Source organism: Falco naumanni, chromosome 3 (genome assembly GCF_017639655.2).
Source record: "Falco naumanni isolate bFalNau1 chromosome 3, bFalNau1.pat, whole genome shotgun sequence".
NCBI classification, from domain to species: Eukaryota; Metazoa; Chordata; class Aves; order Falconiformes; family Falconidae; genus Falco; species Falco naumanni.
The window spans coordinates 95,267,232-95,288,758 of NC_054056.1; the positions used below are offsets into that span (position 1 = coordinate 95,267,232).

At 40.0% G+C, this 21,527-nt stretch overlaps 1 protein-coding gene across 50 annotated transcripts in view; it reads left to right on the forward strand.

Moving 5' to 3' along the window:
* RIMS2 (regulating synaptic membrane exocytosis 2) overlaps nucleotides 1-21,248 on the forward strand; it is a 485,006-nt gene extending 463,758 nt beyond the window's left edge. For all 50 annotated transcript variants that reach the window (XM_040587603.1, XM_040587585.1, XM_040587587.1 and 47 more), the window contains 5 exons: nucleotides 14,373-14,514; nucleotides 15,870-15,982; nucleotides 16,701-16,802; nucleotides 17,720-17,859; nucleotides 18,303-21,248. In XM_040587603.1, the coding sequence (XP_040443537.1) occupies nucleotides 14,373-14,514; nucleotides 15,870-15,982; nucleotides 16,701-16,802; nucleotides 17,720-17,859; nucleotides 18,303-18,521 (716 nt within the window). In that variant the 3' untranslated portion in view covers nucleotides 18,522-21,248. The remainder of the gene's footprint in view (nucleotides 1-14,372; nucleotides 14,515-15,869; nucleotides 15,983-16,700; nucleotides 16,803-17,719; nucleotides 17,860-18,302) is intronic.
* The last annotated feature ends 279 nt before the right edge of the window (nucleotides 21,249-21,527 follow it).

Below are 21,527 nucleotides of genomic sequence, written 5' to 3' on the forward strand. Positions count from 1 at the left end.
TCCCCCCGCGGGCAGCGTCCCTCGGGTCCCCGGCCGTGCCCTGCCGCGCCGGGGCCACCCCTCGGCCCCGCGGCGAGCGGGCGGGGAGGAACGAAATTTGCGGGCGGTGCCTGCGGGGCGGCCCGCCGCTACCGGCCGGCGCCGTTTCCCGGTCCTCCCTGCGGCGCGGTCGGTATTTACAGCCGCCCGCCGTGGGGCCGCCCCGCCGGCGAGGCTCGCACGACGGGCGCCCCCCGCCCCTCGCCACCGGCTGACGGGTCACCCCGCTGATAGGCGGCCCCGTGCTGGCTGCGGCGGCCCGCCCCGCCGTGAGCAAGCGGCGCCGGCAGAGCAGGGCACGGCGGGGCAGAGCCGAGCTCCGCGGCGCGCAGTCCCCCAGCGCTCTCCGCCGCCCGCTGTCCCCCGCGGCACGGAGCGCCCGCGGAGGGCTCCGCTCCGCGCCCCGCCGCTGCCCCGCGCCGCGCCGCGCCGCCCGCCGCCAAGACGCCGCGCTTCTTGTACCGCGCCAAAGGCGGGTGCCGCTCGGCCAAGATGGGGCGGCAGACGGCGGCCGGCGGTCGCGCCATGCAGCGGTCGCAGAGCCGGAGCAGCCTGTCCGCCTCCTTCGAGGCGCTGGCCGTCTACTTCCCCTGCATGAACTCCCTGGAGGAGGAGGACGGAGGTGAGGGGCCGGGGCCGGCAGGTGTGCGCGGGGTGGGCCCCCGGCCGCCGTCCCGTGGGGGTCCGGGCGGCCGTCGGGGCGGGGGCGGTCCCGGCAGCGGCCCCCGCCGGGAAGGGCCGGGGGTCGGGCGGGCGGCGGAGCGGGGCGCGGGGCTCGGTGCGGGGACCTGGCTCCCGGAGAGGCACCTGTGCTGAGAGAGGGGCTGGTGACACGGGGCTGGCCGGCGGGGGGCGAGGTGTGATTTAGGTGATCTTCGTCGTCCCATTGGAAATGAAGTTATTAGCTGAGCTTTGTTGGGGGGGGAAAAATGTGGTTGAAAATGGGGGCTTCCCACCTTCTGCTCATTGCTGCACTTCCTCAAGGGTGGCTTTCTGACACTACATGGCTTTGCTCAGGTATCCCATGTCTGTCGTTACAACATAATTTACAGAGAATGCCCGATCTGAACAATTAAACACTGTCTCTGATTAACTTTTTCTTCGGAACAGCAGTGTAGGCAGAAGGCGGTGTGTACAGGTGTACCTTGCAGGTCTCACTCTGTTACTCGCTGATAAACTGTGTGTAATTTTCATATATTTATTGCAGGACCATAACTTTACAGAACAAAGAAAAGAAGTGCAATGGGTTTTCTCTATAACCGTGGCAAAAAAGCCCAAGAAACAACAACAAAAAACACCAAAAAAACCACCAAAACCCCCTAAGGTAGCTATAAAAAAACCCTGGAAAATAGAAAGTTCCACTTGCTATTCAGGATGTGTGTAACAAATGTACATGTCGAGTTGCATGGCACCAGACCCTACCCAGGACAGAACAAGTGTTTCATGAGTTTGTTTTGAAAACACTGGTTTCATAAAGAAAATTATCTTGTGGTTTAAATATGTTTACATATGGAATGAATTGAGGGTCTTCCCAGTGTTTATCAGTACTAATTAAAGGGTTTTAATTTCATTAAGATTAAGGGACGATATTGAACCTTCAATATATTTGAGCAATATCAAATTAAGATACCAGTATTTGTCCAATGCTGCTAGACAAACGTGTACAACTATGTGTGTACACCATTCGTAGTCTGTATTTAAAATATCATCGTATCCACATCTCAGGTGGAGAGCTGAGCATCAAGCATTTGTCCCCAATCTTCCCACTTAGCTTTTCATGTGCAACAGTCCCTGAAGTATCTTCTGCAGAGCTGCATTCCTTTTCTGGTGCAAATGCCGAGATGTGGTCCCTTGCTTTTTCCCTGGACCCTGCTCTGAGGTTGACCAGGTTGTCCCTTTTCCATAGACAAGAGGCAGCTGCATCCTGGGGTGAGATGTGCTGTCCTTCAGTACTCTCATCTGCTCCCTGCCTTGGAACAGTGAAGTGAACTGCAAAATATTGCCAGTAGACCACAGGGTAGGCTTCAGAGGGCATTTTTAATCTTTTGACATGCTAATAAATGCTGTAGCTGAAAACACACATTTTTTAAAATGCTGAAAATATTATAAATAGTGCTAAACACACTTAGGTATTCTTTAAAGATTTTTTTATCTCGATCATTCCAAAATAGCTGTCTTTTCAGGCTTGATTATTAGTTAGAATACTTGCATTAATCTTGTGTGAAACCAGAGTATTGGTTTGTTTTGTTCTGGTCTGTTTTTTTTACTTCTCTAGAAAACACTTAACTTATTCCTCCGTTGAGATCTGTGTGTGTTTAAAAGTGTTCATTGGTTCAAAAAAATAAGAAATATGTGGAAATCAGTAGAGGAATATCTGTAAATTTAAGGGTAATTATAATCACTTGCAAGTGATTTAAACAGAAGTGTTCAAAGAATGTATACTGATTTTTTTTGCATGTTGTGTTGATATGTTATCGTATCCTATTTAGAGGTAGGTTACACATGGAAATGCAATCCATATGATTCCAGTGGGGAAAAAAAGAGATAATTGCTATGCAGTTTTTATGGAGCTGAGTTTCTGCTACTGGAGATTTCAGACATACCAGGTTACATAGGGAGTGACAGGCATGACAGCTAAATCTTTTCCCATGTCTTGTCATTGAGATAAGAAGGGAAAAAATGTGATGGGCTTTTTTGCTGGCAAGTCACCTCTGCACTCAAATTGGAATTTTTTGTCTTCTGAGTGACTCTATGCAATTATATTTATGTACCGCCAGTGCTCTGAAGTGGGTGTGGTACGTGCATTCCCATGTTCATGTACTTAATGTTTTTTTACATCTTTTTTTAATCTGGAAAAGATAGATGTTAAACCCACTTCATAGGTTATCCATCCTCAAGATGTAGTTAATTCTGCATAAGATGGGGGGGTTAAAAAAGGATAGCCTTCTACACATGTGCTCTTACATTTCCCACTCAATCACATTTTTGATGTAAGTAGAAAATCTGACCTGTTGAGGCATTTATTTATGATACTTTCTTGAAGACCTTTGTTCATTAACTGCTGAAATGAATACACTGGTCCATAGGTATATCTTTGGGTATGAAAGAATAATAATACTGTCAAGTTCATAAGTAACTGAATAGTAAGTGACTCAATACTATGTATTAATCAGAATAATTTTAGAAACTGATTTTGAACATGATGATTGAGAAGATCCATTTAGAGTGTCAGTTGGTTAAAGAAGGAATCTTCTTAAACCCAGGCATCTAAGCTGTAATGTACTGAAGAAGTCGCCTGTGGAAAGGCTGAAGTTTTCCAGTTCGTAGCCATGAACTTGCCATGAGGAGGCCTGAACTTGCCACGGTCAGCCAGGTTTGCAGCACAGAGAACTGCTATTCACTCTAGCATTAACGACCTACAGTTAGATGAGTCCTTCAAGTTTATTCACATTTGTTATTTTTAAAAGGAGTTTAGTATTCTTAGCTCTGTCCAGTAAAAGGTATCAAAAAATCAGTATCTTATCAATTTCTTTCTGGCGTGTGTGCATATGCACACACAGAAATAACATGTCATACGGTACCAGAGTAAATTACATACACTGTCAATGTATCAAGGTTACTAAAAAGTGTCTTTTGCATTTTTTGTTAGACTCATTGATGATAAAGTATACAGCCTGCATAATAAAGTGAGAATTGGCATCAAATAATGCTTGGAACAGATTTAAATTATGTGGAAATTGTTGAAGAGGCGTGGGGACAGAGGGCAAATCCGTACCTATCTGTGTGCTCTTGAAGCATCCCAAATCTCACATTTTTTTCTGAAATCCTGGCTTTGTTGAAATTAAAGGAAAGTTTGTCATTAAATTCAAAAGACTGGGGAATTTCCTATGTAAATATGTATGACATCCTTTAGATGTCTATGTAGTCATACTGCAAAATCTCATGCACATAATATATTTTAAAGTAGCAGATAAGAGTTTATTCAACTTTCCTGTGGACAACTGGAAGATGTGCTAAAGAAAGTACAAGAAGGTTACTGGCAAAGAATTACAGTTATCCAACAGGCACTGAGAAATGAGAGGCTCAGATCGCATGTGGTCACTAGAAAGCCTACATCTGTTTTTATGAGTGGGACTGTTAACTTGGTGCTTCCTCAAATTACACTGTGTGTATTGTTTGCTGTAATAAACTTGCGCTACAGTTTCCTTTTTATACTCTATTTACATTCACTTCTGATTTTCATTTACGCTGCAGTGTTGATATAAACTGTTAAATAGCAGGTTGCCAGGAGTACAGCTATGGAACTGCTAGTCACGGCAAGATCTGTGTGCAGAGCTATGCCCTCCAAAAGGAAGTATATTTCAATTTAATGTCATATTTTGCCATTTTTGGCATTTTTGGGTGGTGGTGAAGCTATTAGATTCAAGGGGAAAGCCAAATGCATTACAGGTGCTGAAGAATAACTTCAAGAGATAATTTATGATAAATTTAAGACATAAATTAATTCAGAAAGAACTGGAAAGCATCTTGGTCTCCCAGTATATTAGAAAAACAAAAGGCAATTGAAAAAAAAAAAGCCACAGAATGTTCTTCAGTCCAAGACAATCATGCCTAAAATAGCATGAATTACTGGTGTTAGCTGAGGAGAAGTTACATTACAGTTTTGCATATTGATGTTTACTGAATGAAGTATCTGAGTGTTGCTGAAGGAGTTCAGTGGGAGTAGAAGCACTTTATGGGCTTCTGTCACCTGGCCGGCAACTACTGGGAAAATTGCTGGAGGGGTTGTTCAGTTCCACATGGACTTGGCAGGAGTGTTGCCATTGCTGGTAAGTGAAGGATATGCTGAACTGCTCAGTTGAGCACTGTTACTGGCTTCAGTGGCATTTCTCACCAATTAATCACTGCTCATTGGAAGAGCTGGAATAAAGCCCCACAGTTCCTGGGTTCTATTGCTGTGGTTGGGCCGCCAGATCACACTGTCCCTCTGGAGATCCCAGTGGACAATAACAAGCAGACAATAATTTAACCAGAAATAGAAAATGGGGGAAGTAGTAACAATAAATTCATTAATGCAGGGATTATTAAAGTGAAGAGAATCCGGCACATGAAGTAGTTCAGCTTTAACATTATCCACTTAAAAAGAACAAAGTACTAGTAGGAGTATCAGGCAATGAAGAAAATGAGAATAACTACATCTTCTTGGGGGAATCAGCCTACTTTCTGGCCTTGGTGGTAAAGATGACCTTGTTTACATGGGATGTACATAGGCAGAACCAAGGTGGGACATGAAAGAAGGGCATACTGCCCTGTAACAGGGTATCGACTGCAAAATTTGGAGCTTTAAAGACCTTGGCTTGATTGATGCTAACACGCCAGAGAGTGTCTGCTGTGCATCTCATGCAACAGTGGGGTGGCTCATCTTAGAGGATAAAAATCTCTCCAAATATGGGATAATAATCATTCCAGACAGAATCTGTACGACATTTAAGTTTATAGTCAATAATCTTTTTATGTTTGCTGCTAGGGCACTGCTCAGGGGCTGAGCTGAGTCAGCCTTTCCATCAGTGTGGCGGGGCTGGGTCTCTCCCAGTGCTGCAACTCCTCAGGCTGGCTGCAGGCTGGAAGCAGTACAGAAGTCATTTCCAGCAATTTGCATCTCTCTTTCCAGTCCCAAGTGTTTGTACCAATTGCACTCAGGTACTACGCTGATGAAGTCGTTGTAGATGCCAAGGTGGATAAGACCTTTTAAAAAAGCAGCATAGAAAAAACCTATACTGTTGCTGGCAAAGTACAGAGTGTGACAAACAAGACACATGTATTCTGGGAAGCACCTGGAAAATCAACAGAAAAGTAGAAGAGCCTGCAGAAGGATTGACATTCAAAGTACAACATACTTCAGCCTGACTATATGATAGAAATGCCCAACAGAGTTTTGAAGCTGTTTGTGTCTTGTATTTGTTGTATTTCTCTTCTGAGCTGCTAGTTACACTGCAGCATGTACTTGAAGAGCTAACAGGTAACTCGGGTATGGCTGTAAGACTGGCAGTGGAGCTACAGTGTGTGACAGATTTAATCTCTGGTGGTACCTACATAAACCTGAAAAAAACCTGTCTCACATCTACATGCTGTAATTGTCATTTTTCAATGGCAAGTTCAACGGTGTAATCAGAGCAGAGGCACGCTGTGTTGCCGTTGTTTCAGTTGGAGAGGTAAATGTTTAAACAGCAGCAGTTTGAAATTGGGTCATTACAGTGTGAAATTTGCTCAGTTTTGGTAACTGTGGTTGTTAAAATAATGATATTTGCATAGTATCATTACTCATCTTAGACAAAGCTAGGAGGAGGAACTGTTTCTAATTTGTATAATCTCAGTAGCCATCCAACTACTTGGCACCATCTATCTTATTAAGCCCTAATAGAGGGTGTTGAATTGTTTCAACACACTTGGTCCATCATTCAAAAATGCTGCACAGATCTGTCTGATCGTGTATGTAATGACCCTAGCTATACTAAAGATAATGAAGGTTACAATAAAGAACAGTGTTACTGTCATTATTGCATATTTAGAAAGTATCTGTCAATTCATATAATACAAAAATTAAAAAGCAATTCTAAGCTTCTCAATATATACACTCTTCACTGTTGAAGAAGTTTTAATCTGCTCTTGGCGCTTGGTGGAATAATTGTTATTACTAAGTTCATAAGAGTGCTATACATCCAGAAAACTGAATGTAAGTATAAACATAAAAACATTATCACTCAGATGGTTTCTTTTTACTTAAGATGTTCATCCTTTGTCATTAGCAAAATCAAAGACTGGGTTTAAAGATTTCTTGCAGTGAAGATGTGTGTGCAGCTATTTAGCAGTTCCTTTATGTAAATGTTATATAAAATTAGAATGCAGTTCTGCAAAATTGCTTGCTCTATTTTTTCAGGATTTTAATAGCTTGGGGATGAGACTGATTTCCTACTGCTTTGCATTTTTTGTAGTCACATAGATTGTTGTACAGGCAGTACAAAGTGGATATACAATGCTACTATTCTGTTTTGACACATGCACAAAATACGCACAAAGTCAGACCTATTATGTTTGAATGAGAAGAACATCTATCTGTGTGGAGATCTTAACGGGTCTAAATGAGGGTTCATCAAAACCTGTTCATTCAGGTCACTTGGCACGTGGGACATACAGCTGTGGGGTGCAAAGCCATGTGCTTCTTCATTGTCGTATCTCTTGTGTTGAGTTTTACAGCAGTCGTGCGAGGCTTTTGGCAGGTGCGTCCTCTGACTACACTTAGAAAACCAACGGTCTTATCAGTAACAGAAACAGAGACTTCTGCAAAAGTGCTGGAAAGGCCTGAGTGGCTCTGTGCAGTTGTGTTCCTGATCCACATCTCCCTGTCAGGAGTTGGCCATTTCTAAATAAAGTAATTAGGATAACATATTAATTCTGCATTTGATGTCTGACATTTTTATATTGCATAATAACTAAAGTTCTTTTAAGATCCCATGTTTGAGACATTTAATGTGCAAGAGTATTTTTCCAAGCTAGATTCAAACCTTTATGGATCTCCACAAGGTTTGGTTGGACTGGCTAGTCAAGGGGTAGTTTATTAGTTCAGTAAACCTCAATATAGCAACTGACTTGGAAAGATATCTTACACAGATTTGAAGAAAACATTTCTACTTGGCCCCGCAGTCGTACATTTGAAAAAAGTAGCATAAACGTAATAAAGATGTCCCAGTCTCTCTTGGGCCAGATAGGTAATTAAAATATAAAAAAGTTGATATTCTTACTGTATTACAATCAAGATCCATAATCAACATCTGTAAAAGAAGGGATGCAACCAGATCTGCGTAGCCAGTTTGTGGTTATATAGTCAGAGCCAAGTAACCAAAACAGAAGTAGAAATCACATCGGTACTAACACCTTTCGTCCTTACAGGTGCAGCTATTTAGTTTTAGTTCCCTGGGATGGCTCCCAGTCTGTTGGCTGTCTGTTATCACGGGTAAATTCTTTGTCATTGGAGTGGCCAAGCAGCAAACCTCCGTGCTGTGGTTCTGTAGATACGTAATCAGGATTTTCAGGGAGTGTTACATAGTACAGGTATTGAAAACAAGCTCCAAGCTGTCAGTGATGGCTGGCTGTCCTTTTTGTGTAGCATGTTCAGTAGTGATTCTGAATTATAATACAGGGGATACTGGAATTATAGGGACATTAAGTAATTATTATGTATGTGGAAAACCAGCTCTTTGTTAATACTTAAGTCTTGTAAAAATGTTTCAAAAACTTTTGGGACCACAAGTGTTGAAGAGCTTAAACTGATTGATGCCCCACACAGACAAAAGCAGTTTCTATTGTTTGGTGCTCTGAAGAATTTGCTGAAGGGTCAGTTAGGACTGGAGAATGGACATCAGTGCAGCAGTAAAATTAAAGTGGCAGAATACAACTTTAAACACATTATGAAGTGGGAGAGATTAAGGAGCAGGTGCCTGCCTTAAACCACAGCATTGCTTGGGAACAGCGTGTGGTAAACTGACTTCACATCACGTGGCATGGCCGCAACAAGCCACGGGGATCTTTTCCAGACTGAATGTATGACCAGCCTTGCCATGACAGGGAAATGAAATGCAGACAAAGGGTTCTGCATTCTGGCCAAAGCTTTATATCCCCGGAACAACTGGGATTTGTGATCCCTGCCTCTGGGTCCTGTATATGGGAATTCATCAAGGATGGGACTCAAAAGCTTCTATACCAGCCTTTGAGCAGAAGCTCAAGCAACAGTTTTACAGTTGTTTATTTCATTCAGTTCTCACTTTCTTTCACTTTTTCTTAGACGCTGTCTTAATTAACCTTAATCTTAATTAACCATGCTTCCAGTATGGCCAGAGGAAAGAGAGAGAAGAAAACAGAAAAGCACAGGACAAGACTGAAGTATTTCTGGACTGAAAATGAAAAACTCTCAAGAAATTGTAAAAACTCAGAGTGCAAACTGAGGCTGTCAGTCCCAGCTCTCTCAGACTTTCCAAACCTGGCTGCCCCTATACGGAAGAGCTTCCCTACTCCCTACTGAAGCCTTTGGGCTCTCAGGGCAGGCCATTCCCACCCCCGTCAGAATTTCTCAGTGTTTTATGTTCAGATCTTCATGGGAGCAGGAGCTGGAACACAGGTCTTCCAGTCTTCCTTAGAAGTGCAAAATATGGGAAAGCCCCTGGCTACAGTTTTCTCCCTGGACTTGCAAATGCTCTTCAGGCTTCATAAATGCCGACAGCATGCACTGTAAAAAACCTTCATCAGAAGGACCGTAACACAGCGCTTCGTAAGCTGGTTGTTAGTGCTGGTCTTGAGAATCAGTGAGATGGGCTCTGAGTTCCTCAAACTGAGGTGACGGTGGAACCTGGGTTTCCCAAATACTGCTTAAATTAGTAGACCGTAATCCATGTCTGCTCTTTGGTGTCTGTGGGTGACACAATTGGTGTCTGTGGGTGACACAAGGAGAGGAGCAGCTTATCTGTGTTCCCAGCAGTGCTTCAGCAAGAGCTAAATGCCTTGTTCAATGTGGCTGAAACCTGGGCTGTTCCAGCCACAGAACTGTGCGGCTGCAAGGGAGTGTCAGACCTGCCCCGTCCCCCTTTCCTTACGTAGGATCAGATGTCTCAGACTGTCTCTGATGATTTTATCTAGCCTGTTCTTAACGTGCCCAGAGCAGATACCTGGATAGGTAAAGAGCTTTACTCTTGAAAAATGGTCATTCAAAGGCAGCTTATTCTCTTGGTGGATCTAAATCACGAGTTCAGATGAAAATACTGAGGCAGTTTTTATGCAGCCTTTTTGGCGAGATGGAGAGAGCAGAGAAGAGGCACCTCAAGCACTTGAGTGTGTTTCTGCAGCCACAGCTGCTCTCTACTCAGCACGAGGCCTACCAAGACATCCCGTACCACCTGGGGGCTGGCACAGCCCCCTGCCCCTGCCTGTGCCCCGGCCACATCCTCTCGGCGCTCTCTGCCTGGTGCTTGCTGAGAGCAAGCTGAGCTCACGCTCTCCCCACTGAGGCAGATTTCGTCTGGCTAGATCCCAGATCACGGACGGTAATCTGTTACATTCAACTGCAGTTTTTGACTCACCCTCATCTGATACGGAAGATGGTATCAGTAGTTTTGCACCCCTAATTTGCAAGTGATTTGTACTCCAAGTTGTGGGACCAAATAATTCCATTTGTAATTTAGAAAGTGTGGCCTGTGGAGTCTATTTGCAGTAACCATATTAGTTAAATTACCAGTGTGATTAACTGTAAGAATGAATGTGCTTTCATAAATGCCAAAGCAATTATTTCTGGTAATTTATTCCACTCCTTACAATATGGCTGCAAGAATCTGCACTAGTATTTTTCAGATAATGTATTCCATATTTTGCGATGGTGACTTGAGAGAAATTTCTTCTTTCTAGGGCAATTAGATTATACTAATTTGGAGAACATTTTCAATGTTCTTTACTAGAGTTCAGTAAACTCAGAGTAAAATGATTTTCAGTTTAGGTGGTCAGCAACATACTTGGCAACAAAGTACGCTACCAGAGTCTTGTTTCCTCATCCTTTTTGTAGGTATTTGGTAGTTTTTGGTAGGATTAAGACCAGTCTGCATGAGGTGAGTATATATGTTTATGTACTTTATGATTATAAAACTAACCCCCACTTTTATAGTGACACCAGTTGGATGTTTACTTCTGCGTTAGTGTTAGATGCATTGCCAAGTTATCCATTTAGCTAGAGATTAGTGTCACCTCAGTTGGGTTCATTCAACTGTATGTTTGTTTTCACAAATGTTTTGGGGAAATGATCTGTCTAAAAAAAAAAAAAAAAAAAAAAGAAAACTTTAAAACATATTGTTGGTTTATTCTTTTTGGGCTGTGTCCAGTAACAGAATGCAGCCACACAAGTAGTTGAATTAGCACAACAGAAGAGGTTTTTAATTTCCAGGCAGGAATGAGGGAAAACAGTTCGGATTTACTAGAGTGGTAAAACTTTCAATCAGATCTTCTCCCAGCTACAGCTTAGAAGTATGGCACCAGAGGCTATTTCGAGTTGAGTAACTACTTTGCATTTTCATCACTACTTGCAACCTTTGAAGTATTTTAACGCTGAATTTCTGAAACACAAATTATGAATTATGTAAATATTATCTTGTCTTTGCTTTTAAATAGTTTGAGGAAATGAGGGATTATTTTTGATTTATTACATTTTTGCAGGGACCAATGCATTGCTAGTATTGCGGGCATTCAAGTATAGTTATTTCTTATGTGTATTATTACACATTAGTTTAGCCAAGCTTAATCCTGAAAGAATATTCATCTCTAAAGCAGTGGCACAGGAGTCATGCCTGTGATCTGGGTCTTATTCTATACTTCTATTCCAAATTGCCATTTTGCTGTTAAAATCTTCAGTTCTTGTTTTAGGAAGCATCAAAATCATGATTAGGAGCCTTATTGCTAAAAGGTCAGATCCTTCTCTTTTGAAACCATCTGAGAGTTCTGCCTGTTTCTGTTGAAAACTGGAAAATAGTTATTCACACAGCCTCCTTTCAATCCTCCTTAAATTCAGCGTGAAAGTAAAAATAATTACTGTTTACCTTAGCTGCACTTACATAAAAGTTGGATATAGTATGCATGCCTAACTTTCACATTGTATCGAAGTTGTATCTTCTCAGCTGTTGGCCTGTTTTCATGTGAACCAGAGCACTTATTTCAGTCAAAATGAATGCTGGAAAGTAAATCTGCTTAAAAATAAGATTCAGAGGGATGGTAAGAACAGCTACACATGTGCCTCTGTGAAGACTTGAATGGCAATTTGCATCAGTTCTGCCTTGATTTCTCAGTAAACTGATGTGCAACAGATGTGTTGATTTTTTTTCTGTGAGTGTTCCGCTAGAGTGAAGGCATACAGGCTTAGAATTCTAATTCAGAAAAAAATGTGCCTAATGAAAGTTACTCAATACTACTTTACATATCACATATTCAAACACATATTTGTCCCAAACCCCAAACTTTTTGAAAGAGATGATACTAAGAGGTTGAAGAGTCATGCAAGACAGAGATGTTCTGTTAAATTTGCATGAGAGAATTTATATTGGCAACAACGAACCGAGAATGACCACCATTCAACAAGACTGAGTGGAAATGAATGCTTACTAATCAAAAGAGCTCTTACAAGGGAAAATTAATGTCCTGTAACAGTACTTGAATGAAAAGAGCATGGAGCTTCAGGAGGTATGTGCCTTTCACATGTAACTGCGATGCAGTGTACGTCTTCTACAAAACTATAGCACAATTTCTTCCTGGAAGTTTTGTGGGAATATTTCATTGATATGTGTAATTGGATTTTAGAACAACTGTGGACCAGTGCTGGAAGTTAGCTGCCAGCTTTCATTATTTTAATATAAATAATAAATCCAGAAGATGATTGGAACAGTACAACCTAACAGAAATGAAATTGTTTCTGCCTTTCATTTTTCGTATGTCATATTAGCCTTGTATCATTTTTATTTGTGTTTATTTCACCAGATATTGATGGCCATTTTCAGAAATAGTTTTCAGGAATTATTTCATTCTGTTGGGTACTAAATACATGTGGATAGCTGAGGTTCTAGAGGAAAATTATTACTTCTCTTATTTTAATATACTGATTAAAAGTTATGCTCTTAAGGAATGCGTAAAGACTTGTAGTAAGCAATATGATTTGAACCAGTCATGATACTGCTACAGAAATGTCTCACTACTGCTAAATATTGTAAAGTTATTAATCTTTCTTGACAAGGGGCCAATGGGTTTCAAGGTGTTTGGGTGTCTTATTTCCCACTTCGCTAAAATTCCTGTGTTCTGTATCTGATCTAATATCCCTCCTAACGGGAGGGCCTGGCAGACTTCAGCCCACACTGCAGCCTGTAGGACAGAGTGACACTGAGTGTGGACATTGAAATTGATGTTCCTCTCCGATTCCCTGTCCCAGGGTGCAGGTCCTCTGCTCTGAGCCAGTCCCTGTGCTCTCCGTGGGATGTGAGTCCTTATCCCAGGACAATCTCCTCTCTTTCTCTTTTCCTTTCTGAAATCCCTAAAGCTTCACTGACCCCACAGTTCTGACCTCTGGTACGGGGCGAGCCAGAGAAGATGTAAAGGGTAGCAGGGGTTACAGACAACTGCAGAGAGAGAGTCCCTAGGGTATTGGTTATTATCCTACCCTCATTGTATCAATATTTAAGAATCCTGTTACTGTTTGGCGTCGTGGACATTTAGAATTATTGCTCATCTATAATATTATCAGTATATCACTCATCACAGAGCTGAATATGGGGATATTGAACAGATAAAAGAAATCAGAATGCAGCATTCCTTGCACCATTGCAGGGAACAGCATGTAAAAATCAGAACTGACATGGAGTGATCATCCTATTCACAAAAGAAAAACTGAAGCTTCATCCCTCCTCATTTCGTTTTCTTTTTTTTTTTTTTTTTTTTTTTTGATGGGGCTTTCAGTGTACCATCTGGCTGAGGTCTAGATCAAAATTCCTACAGTAAAATGCTACTATATTAAGTTTTGAGTATTTTTTCCCTCATTTGATATCCAGCTATCTGTCACTTTGCTGGTTTAACAACTAAAATTAAACTATGCAAGCAGATACAAAAATTGTTACTCTTGGAGGTGGTAATGAAGTTTCATATTGTGCATAAAAGTAAATACTGTAATTTTTGGATATAAAGTTAAAGCAGCTAGTGAAATGAGAAAAGCATGAATAGAGAAGAAAGAATGGGAAAGGTTTTTGATTTGTTGTTTGCTGTACTTACTAATGGATGTCTGTAACTTGATTTAGCAGGTAATGACCAAATATTTTTAAGTCAAATCATTCCTCTGAATTAGAACATTCCTCAGACACTGCAGGTTTTGACATAGTGGTAACATTTTAATTGAATTTCTAATAGAGATGTGTTCATCCAGAGAAAACATATTTTAAACACACTAGACCATGAATAGTGTAAATCTGGTTACCTCAGTGGGCAGGCTTGTGTTGTGCATATGCTGCCTGCCCTTGGAAAGCACGTGGCGACAGAGCTAAGGCCCTGTAAAAGAGATTTATGATGATGCTTGCCTATTATTAAACACTAAAAAACTAAAAAAAACAAACAAAAAAAAGGTAAGTTTTAAAAGGAAGTTTTGATGTAGGTCATTAATTTCTGGCTCTGAGTGTCTCCACCACGTGGAGTGGTGGTGTGTTGTGGTGCCCCACGGGGCCACCCAGCTGTGACAGCATGGTTCGATGGGGGCTTCTCTTTTGTCTCTGCAGAAGCAGGGGGCAAGAAGCTGCGGAGCACCGTCCAGAGGAGCACGGAGACAGGGCTGGCTGTGGAGATGAGGAACTGGATGACCCGTCAGGCCAGCCGGGAGTCAACGGATGGGAGCATGAACAGCTACAGCTCTGAGGGAAAGTAAGCAGCAGTCACAGCTGTGGTTACCTGGTGTTGATCTGTCTAACTGGTAGTTAGACAGAAGTGCAGTGAAGGCTGTAGGTCCTGTTTAGTCAGAATTCCCTTCACCAGCTACTGTCATTGATGGACTGAGCCCAAGTCTTCCCCTGCGACTGAAAGTGCCTCCCACTGTTGAAAGCAGGAAGGATGAGGATCGTTTCCGCCGTGCCATGAGAAAGGCACCTGGCTGGTCAGAGCATCAGCGTGCAGTGTGGCAGGAGGGGAAGCAGGTGGAGTGCACTGGGTAAAAAACAGAACAGGATGGGTTCTCATCTGAAAACTCCTAGCATATATCTGCTTTGCATTTCCAGAGCGTTTTCAGGTGTCATTCATTGGGCTCAAGAGTTTTTCAAAGATTCTGCTAATTAATCCTGTAGAAATGATCTGGGCAGAAGTAGGAGACTGCCATGCATCATGCTTTTCATAAAAGCCCAAGTTAAAGACTTTTGAGTGGTATGGCCAAGACATTGCCCAGAAAAATCTTCTTGTGGATAGATTTATTAGTGGTATGCACAGCACTGGATAATACAACTATACTGGACAATATATCTTACACGTCCAACTTGATGCACTATATGCAATTAGATGGACATTTATTTATGGCTGGTCATTACAAATCTCATTATTTCTTGTGGCCTTGTAATGGGTCACAGATAATTTATGACAAGAATTTGAATTTTAAGTTACTTTGGTCGTTTGCCACAATGCATTTCAGTTCCATTATTGAATAAGTGTCATTCTCAAAGACATTTTTCACAAAATGTTTTTAAAGAATACTGATTTTAAATGGTGATTTTAAAAATAGTGATCAGTATTCAGTCTAATGTAATAATTTCACTGGATACATTTGACATTCAGCCATTGAGTTCACATTGACTGAGAAACATGAGCAACATTACCTTCATGCAACTAATTTACTGGTAAGGGCATGTATTAGTATCTTACAGAACTAGGGTCATATGAATACTACAGTAATTAACAGTGGTCTTTAATATATTGGGAAAAGGGAGCATGATGGAAAAATATTACTGTGGAAATTAGATTTAGTGAGGATTAGTGCTTCCTTCACCTGTTTGTATGCTGGAGAATGAATTGCTGTTTGTGGAACACAGTGAAGTTTTGAAAATTCCGGTAACTGTTTTGTAATCTTGTCAGTGTAAATAAGTTCCTTGTGAGCAGTAGTAAGAGGAACATAAATGCTAAATGCAAAAATCTAGAAAAGAAAAAAGGGCAAAATCAAGTGTATTTATTTGGGGTTTTTTGGGGTTTTTTTGGTTTTTTTGTTTTTTTTTTAAAAAAAACCAACTATTTTTTAGTTTGATCTTCCCTGGTGTGAGGTTGGCTGCAGACAGCCAGTTCAGTGATTTTCTGGATGGACTTGGTCCTGCCCAGCTTGTAGGACGACAGACTTTGGCAACACCGTCAATGGGTAAGTATTTATGTCCTATAGATATGATATAATCTACTGGGTCTGGTAATTAGAACACAGAAATTATCTAGATTCTAAGTCTTTAAATACAGATTTCCCCTGTGGTTTTGAACAACTTGGTTAAGACCAAAACTATAACCTCAGCCAAAGTTGAATATAATTGTGGATGCTCATTAAGACACTCAAAAGTAGAAAGGTGCTTTGAAAAATTCAGTCTTTTTCTTCAGTTTTCCATCTTAAATTGTGGCTAATGAGACCAGTCCTTTCTCTGAATCACTTGGATAATATGGAGTAAAAACGGGAATTAAAGTGCAAAGTATTTGTTATTATTGTGCTTACAAACTTTTTTATATTTACAAGTTATCTTTTCGTACCTCATCTTAAACTAGAGGCATGGTGAAGAGATTTCAAGCAATTTTGCAGAGCTTGATATGCTTTGTACTAATTCCTTTGCTGCCTTTTTAAAATATGAAATTCTTAAGACAGAAAAAGAGTTTAATTTGAAGTGATCGGGGCATGGGAAGTGGAACACAGATGTTACTGTGAGGTTTTTTAATGTTTTACTAATGTAAATAGCAGTGAAGAGGGTAAATATTAAAATCCAGATTATACATATTAGTGGAATGCAGAGGAGACAAAAATTCTTATATATATAAAAAGAATATAGTTTTTCATATATTTAGGTATTTCTGAATTAGGATTTCTTTTTGTTGTCTAGGAGATATCCAGGTGGGAATGATGGACAAGAAAGGACAACTGGAAGTAGAAATAATCCGAGCCCGTGGCCTTGTTGTAAAACCAGGTTCAAAGACACTGCCAGGTAAGGAAGAAAAAATCTTAGTGACAAGAATGGAGTTCTACCAAAAATAATCCAATAAGCACCTAACTTCTGAGGATTTACCCTTCAACATAGGTAAATGCTTAGCAAATTCATATAGGAGTAGATTACAGTATTGTACAGCAAAATACATAATGTATTGAAATGGTATACAAAATATCAACCAATGCCATGGGGGAGGGGGGGAATCAGACTAATGTCCGGGCTACCAGAAGGCACAAAAGTATTTTAGTAATAACAAACACATCCTTGGTTATGGGGTTAGAAAGTAAGGTATAGACTGAAGATGTGATATAGGAATCTTAGGGATGAAGAGGGAATCAACAAGAGGTATGGAGCAGGTACCTACTCTAAAAGTAGACCACTATTTGATACTTATTCCTTATTTTATAATCTGGTGTCCTATAACACTATGTGGAAAGGACAATATAATGGTATTTTTAGCAAGCTCTTCTGCCAAAATAGAAATTGTGTCAGTCTTCACTGATTTTCACCTTGTAGATAATTTAAAATTATTAACAATTTGGAGCATTGATCCAAATCTCACCAAAGTCAATGCAAGTAATTCATTTATTTAACAGGCTTATTTTGCATACTGTACAGTATAAAGATGCTATATATAGGGATATCTGATTTTTCCAGGTCAAAATCTGAATTACTTTGTGACAAAAGAGACATATAAAAAGAAGTAAAGAAAAAATTAGACCAGGGAGAAAAGTAAAGAAAATGCATGGATGCTTTGCATGTGAATAAATGTTAATACTGCTTGTGGAGATTCTTTTATATAAGTTATATATGTAGTAAAAGGCAGGTTTTATCATATGGTGATGCAACAGTGCATCTATATGCAAAAAATCTGGACTTCCTTACTTACTGTTGTTCATTTTCTTTCTTCTAAGCACCATATGTAAAGGTGTATCTATTAGAAAATGGAGTCTGCATAGCCAAAAAGAAAACAAAGGTAGCAAGAAAAACGCTGGAACCACTTTATCAGCAACTTCTATCATTTGAAGAAAGTCCCCAGGGAAAAGTTTTGCAGGTAATTTGCATCAATATTCTTCTGAATCTGAAAACATCATCTGTACAGTTTTCACTGAATGGGTTCCAAACTCCTTACTTCATTGGGCAATTTCTGCTATTTCAAGTACTGGTTGAGCAGATAAATACTACAGTAATAACTGTTGATGCAAGTAGACAATGCTGTGCATAAGTTAGCTGTAGATTATTTTGCTTCTATACAATATGCATGGGCTCCTCCTCTCACCGGGCTTCCTTTAGTGTCGTGGATAACTACTCTGTTACTGCCCAGGTCATTTCTGTCACTGCATCGTGGTTAGTGTACACAGAACTGAGCTATGTCAGCAGTTATACATTTCATTCCTTACTACAATTAAATAGACAGAGATATTTGATGAATGAGATTGAAGCTGTCATCATTTGTGCTGAAATTTTTCTATTTTCTTGTGTTTCCTTTGCTAACAGATAATTGTTTGGGGAGACTATGGACGTATGGATCACAAATCCTTTATGGGAGTGGCACAGATACTTTTAGATGAACTGGACCTGTCCAACATGGTGATTGGGTGGTTCAAACTCTTCCCTCCTTCTTCCCTAGTAGACCCAACTTTAGCTCCTCTCACTAGAAGAGCTTCCCAATCATCTCTTGAAAGTTCAACAGGACCTTCGTATGCTCGCTCATAGCAGCTGTGAAACTGTTGTCATAGCAACCAGCGTTACAAAAAAAAAAATAATTACAGGTCGCAAACCCTGGTAACACTGCATGCTTAATGTTGTGTCTTCTGAGCCTGTTTCTAGGGCTGCAACGCGATCCTGTGTTCTCAAGGAAGTTGCACACATTGTGCCCTACAGAAGGCCCTCAGGTGAAGGACTGAAGTCATGAAGAACTGATAGGTTTGGAGTTCAGGGACACTCAGTTTTGGTCCAATCTGAAGCCATGGACTAAACTAAAAGAATCAATCTGTTTCATGCAACAAAAGTCCTTTTCAATGGCATATCTGTTTTGTTGCTCCCATTTCTTTATTTATCTGCCCTCCCCTCCTAAAGCTTGGTTATGCCACAGAAATGGAGTTACCCCCCCATGAAGCCATGTTACAAGTCAGTGGATTAGCAGACATTGGAAGAAAAGAAGAATGCAAGGATGCTGGAAAAGTCATTTGAAACAGTTGCTCGAGATCTGAAAACTCCTGATGCTGAAAAGGTTCAAGACTTAAAGTGGCAGGCTTCATACCTCCAGCTATAAATACAGTGAATCCCCAGATATGATGGACTTTCTGAAAAATAAAGTTCTGTGAATAATACTGTACTGTATGAAATTAAAGAAACTTTTTTGCATGGACACAGATTTAGCTGAACACTTAAATTATTTTCTTGGGGCTGCAACTTGCAAAAAAAAAAAAGAATAAATCAGCCATTTTCAACAATTTATATTATTTTTAAAAATAAATTTCACTAGTGCATGGTTTTAAAGGGAAGAGAATGCAACAGGGTGATACAAAGACACACCACGTTTATCATTCTTTAAATCAGTCATGGTCTGTATTTTTGCAGACATATATTAAAAATACAAAAAATAATTTCTAGCAGATATTTAAAATTCTGTTTATGTGACAAGAAATAAGTGTAATATATTAAATTTATTTAAATGTAAAAGGTACAAGCCTTGTAAAGTTCAACATAATGTGCAAATTGTACACTTCTTTTACCTCCTCCTTTCTCTCTCTCTTCTCCCTCTCCTCTCCTTCCTTTTGCTCTTTTCCCCCCTCTACCTCCCAGGATGACCATCATATTCTAAAATGGCTACCTTTTGACTTATTACTCTCTTATGCCCCGTATTTGGTTCAGGGTTGCAGATTGTTCTGCATTTCTGAATTATTTGAGAAAAATATTGTTTAAGAACTTTTTTTCAAGCATGTTGAAAAGGATTTTGCAACATGGCTTGGGAGTACATTAATGTAATTCAGCATGTATTTGATAAAGAAGATATTTGAACTTTTTGCAATTTATTGTACAGTGCATGGTAACTTATTTTCATTTTTTCTCACCTTCAAATTGAATTCTACAGCAAAATACTGGAATCACGTGGCCATTGTAAGATGTCTTCAATAAATTTGTTTTCAGCACCAGCATCTTTCATTCAAAGGTTGAACTATCATTTCTTGGAAAGTTTTTGGAAAGAGGAAAAATTAAGTACCTGGTTGATTTTTAGGAAATAAATCAAAACACTTTTATTTGCACTAAACCAAATTAATTGCTACCTTTTTGAGATTACAAAAGCAACAAAGGTTACTAATTCGTACAGTTCTTCTGCTGTAAAGTTCAATTTTCATAAACCACATTTGTGTTGCAAAAGACATAATTAGGTAGTATCAATCTGGAAAATATCGGTCTTTGGTTCATAAAATAGCCTTAAAGAAAGCTTATCAGTACCACTCTGACAGCTGTTTCACACCATTAGCAGAACCCTCACTGCAGTCAATGGATCTTCAAACCCTGTTTTTTTGTAGCAGACAGTAACTACCGTTGGGTGGTGCTACAAGTTCAAGCTTCTCATTAAATTACATTATTTAAAGGGAATGTAACTGGCTAACATTTAATAACAAGATATCCTTTTTTTCTGGGTCTTTGTATGCCTTTAATACCTATTTTAAGGTTTAATATTGAAACCTTGCAATAATTTTTGAAATATACATTACATTTACCTTTAAGGCCACACTGAATTACTCTGATTTTATTTTAAAATCTGTTGAAGTTTCCCATTAATAAATTGTACATGCCTCATAAGAGGGCATGTAATAACAGGATCACTTAAAATGCCTTTTACTTTGTGCAATATCACATAAATCAAGATTGTGTCTTGTCTTCAGAGTTTATATAATGGATTATTGTTAAGTTGATGGACAGACTGGTAAAATTGTATTTATTAAAATAATTTAGACACCTGTCTACCAGCAGCAAATAAATACTACTAACATGCATTCTACAATATCCCCTAGGATATTAAACAAAAATACATAACCATTTTCCTGATACCATGGGATGTGCTCACACATTCTTGTATGCATAGTCCTATAAAAATTATTTCCAATTTTAAAATCAAGGACATGACGCATGGAAGGTTTGTACATACTTGTCATTATGCAGTATTTATTTTAAAAAAAAATTAATGTATTTTTTTTAATTTTCACACGTCTGCAACTCTACTTATGGTTTAGTCATGTAAATAGCACTATTCCAGTGATCACTGCTGTCTTGTACATAGTACATTTTAAAAAGGTAAAAGGAATTACAGTTGGGGGCAAGAAAAAAAAAAAGGGCAGATTAGGCCTGTAATGAACACCAACTAATGTAAATCAAACTCATTCTGGTGATGGTATTTAACACTTTAAATAAAACATTTTCTTTACAGAACGTGTGTGCAGCGCTTTGTTGCTTTTCTCCGAGATGGCCAGCAGCATCCTTCAGTGGAGTTTGTGGCAAACAGCACGTGCTGCTGAAGAGCAAGCAAGCTTTTCTTCTCGTTTTTATGATACAAAATGAAATGCTGTTTTTAAGATAATACGTTCACTGCCAGAGGTTTTTGGACCGTGCGTGCATCCAGGCTGGGGGAACGGTGGGAGGCTGAGTCTACCCATCCCCCAGCCCAGCATCGGGCGCTGTGCTCCAGCCACAGCCCTGCTGTCACTTGCC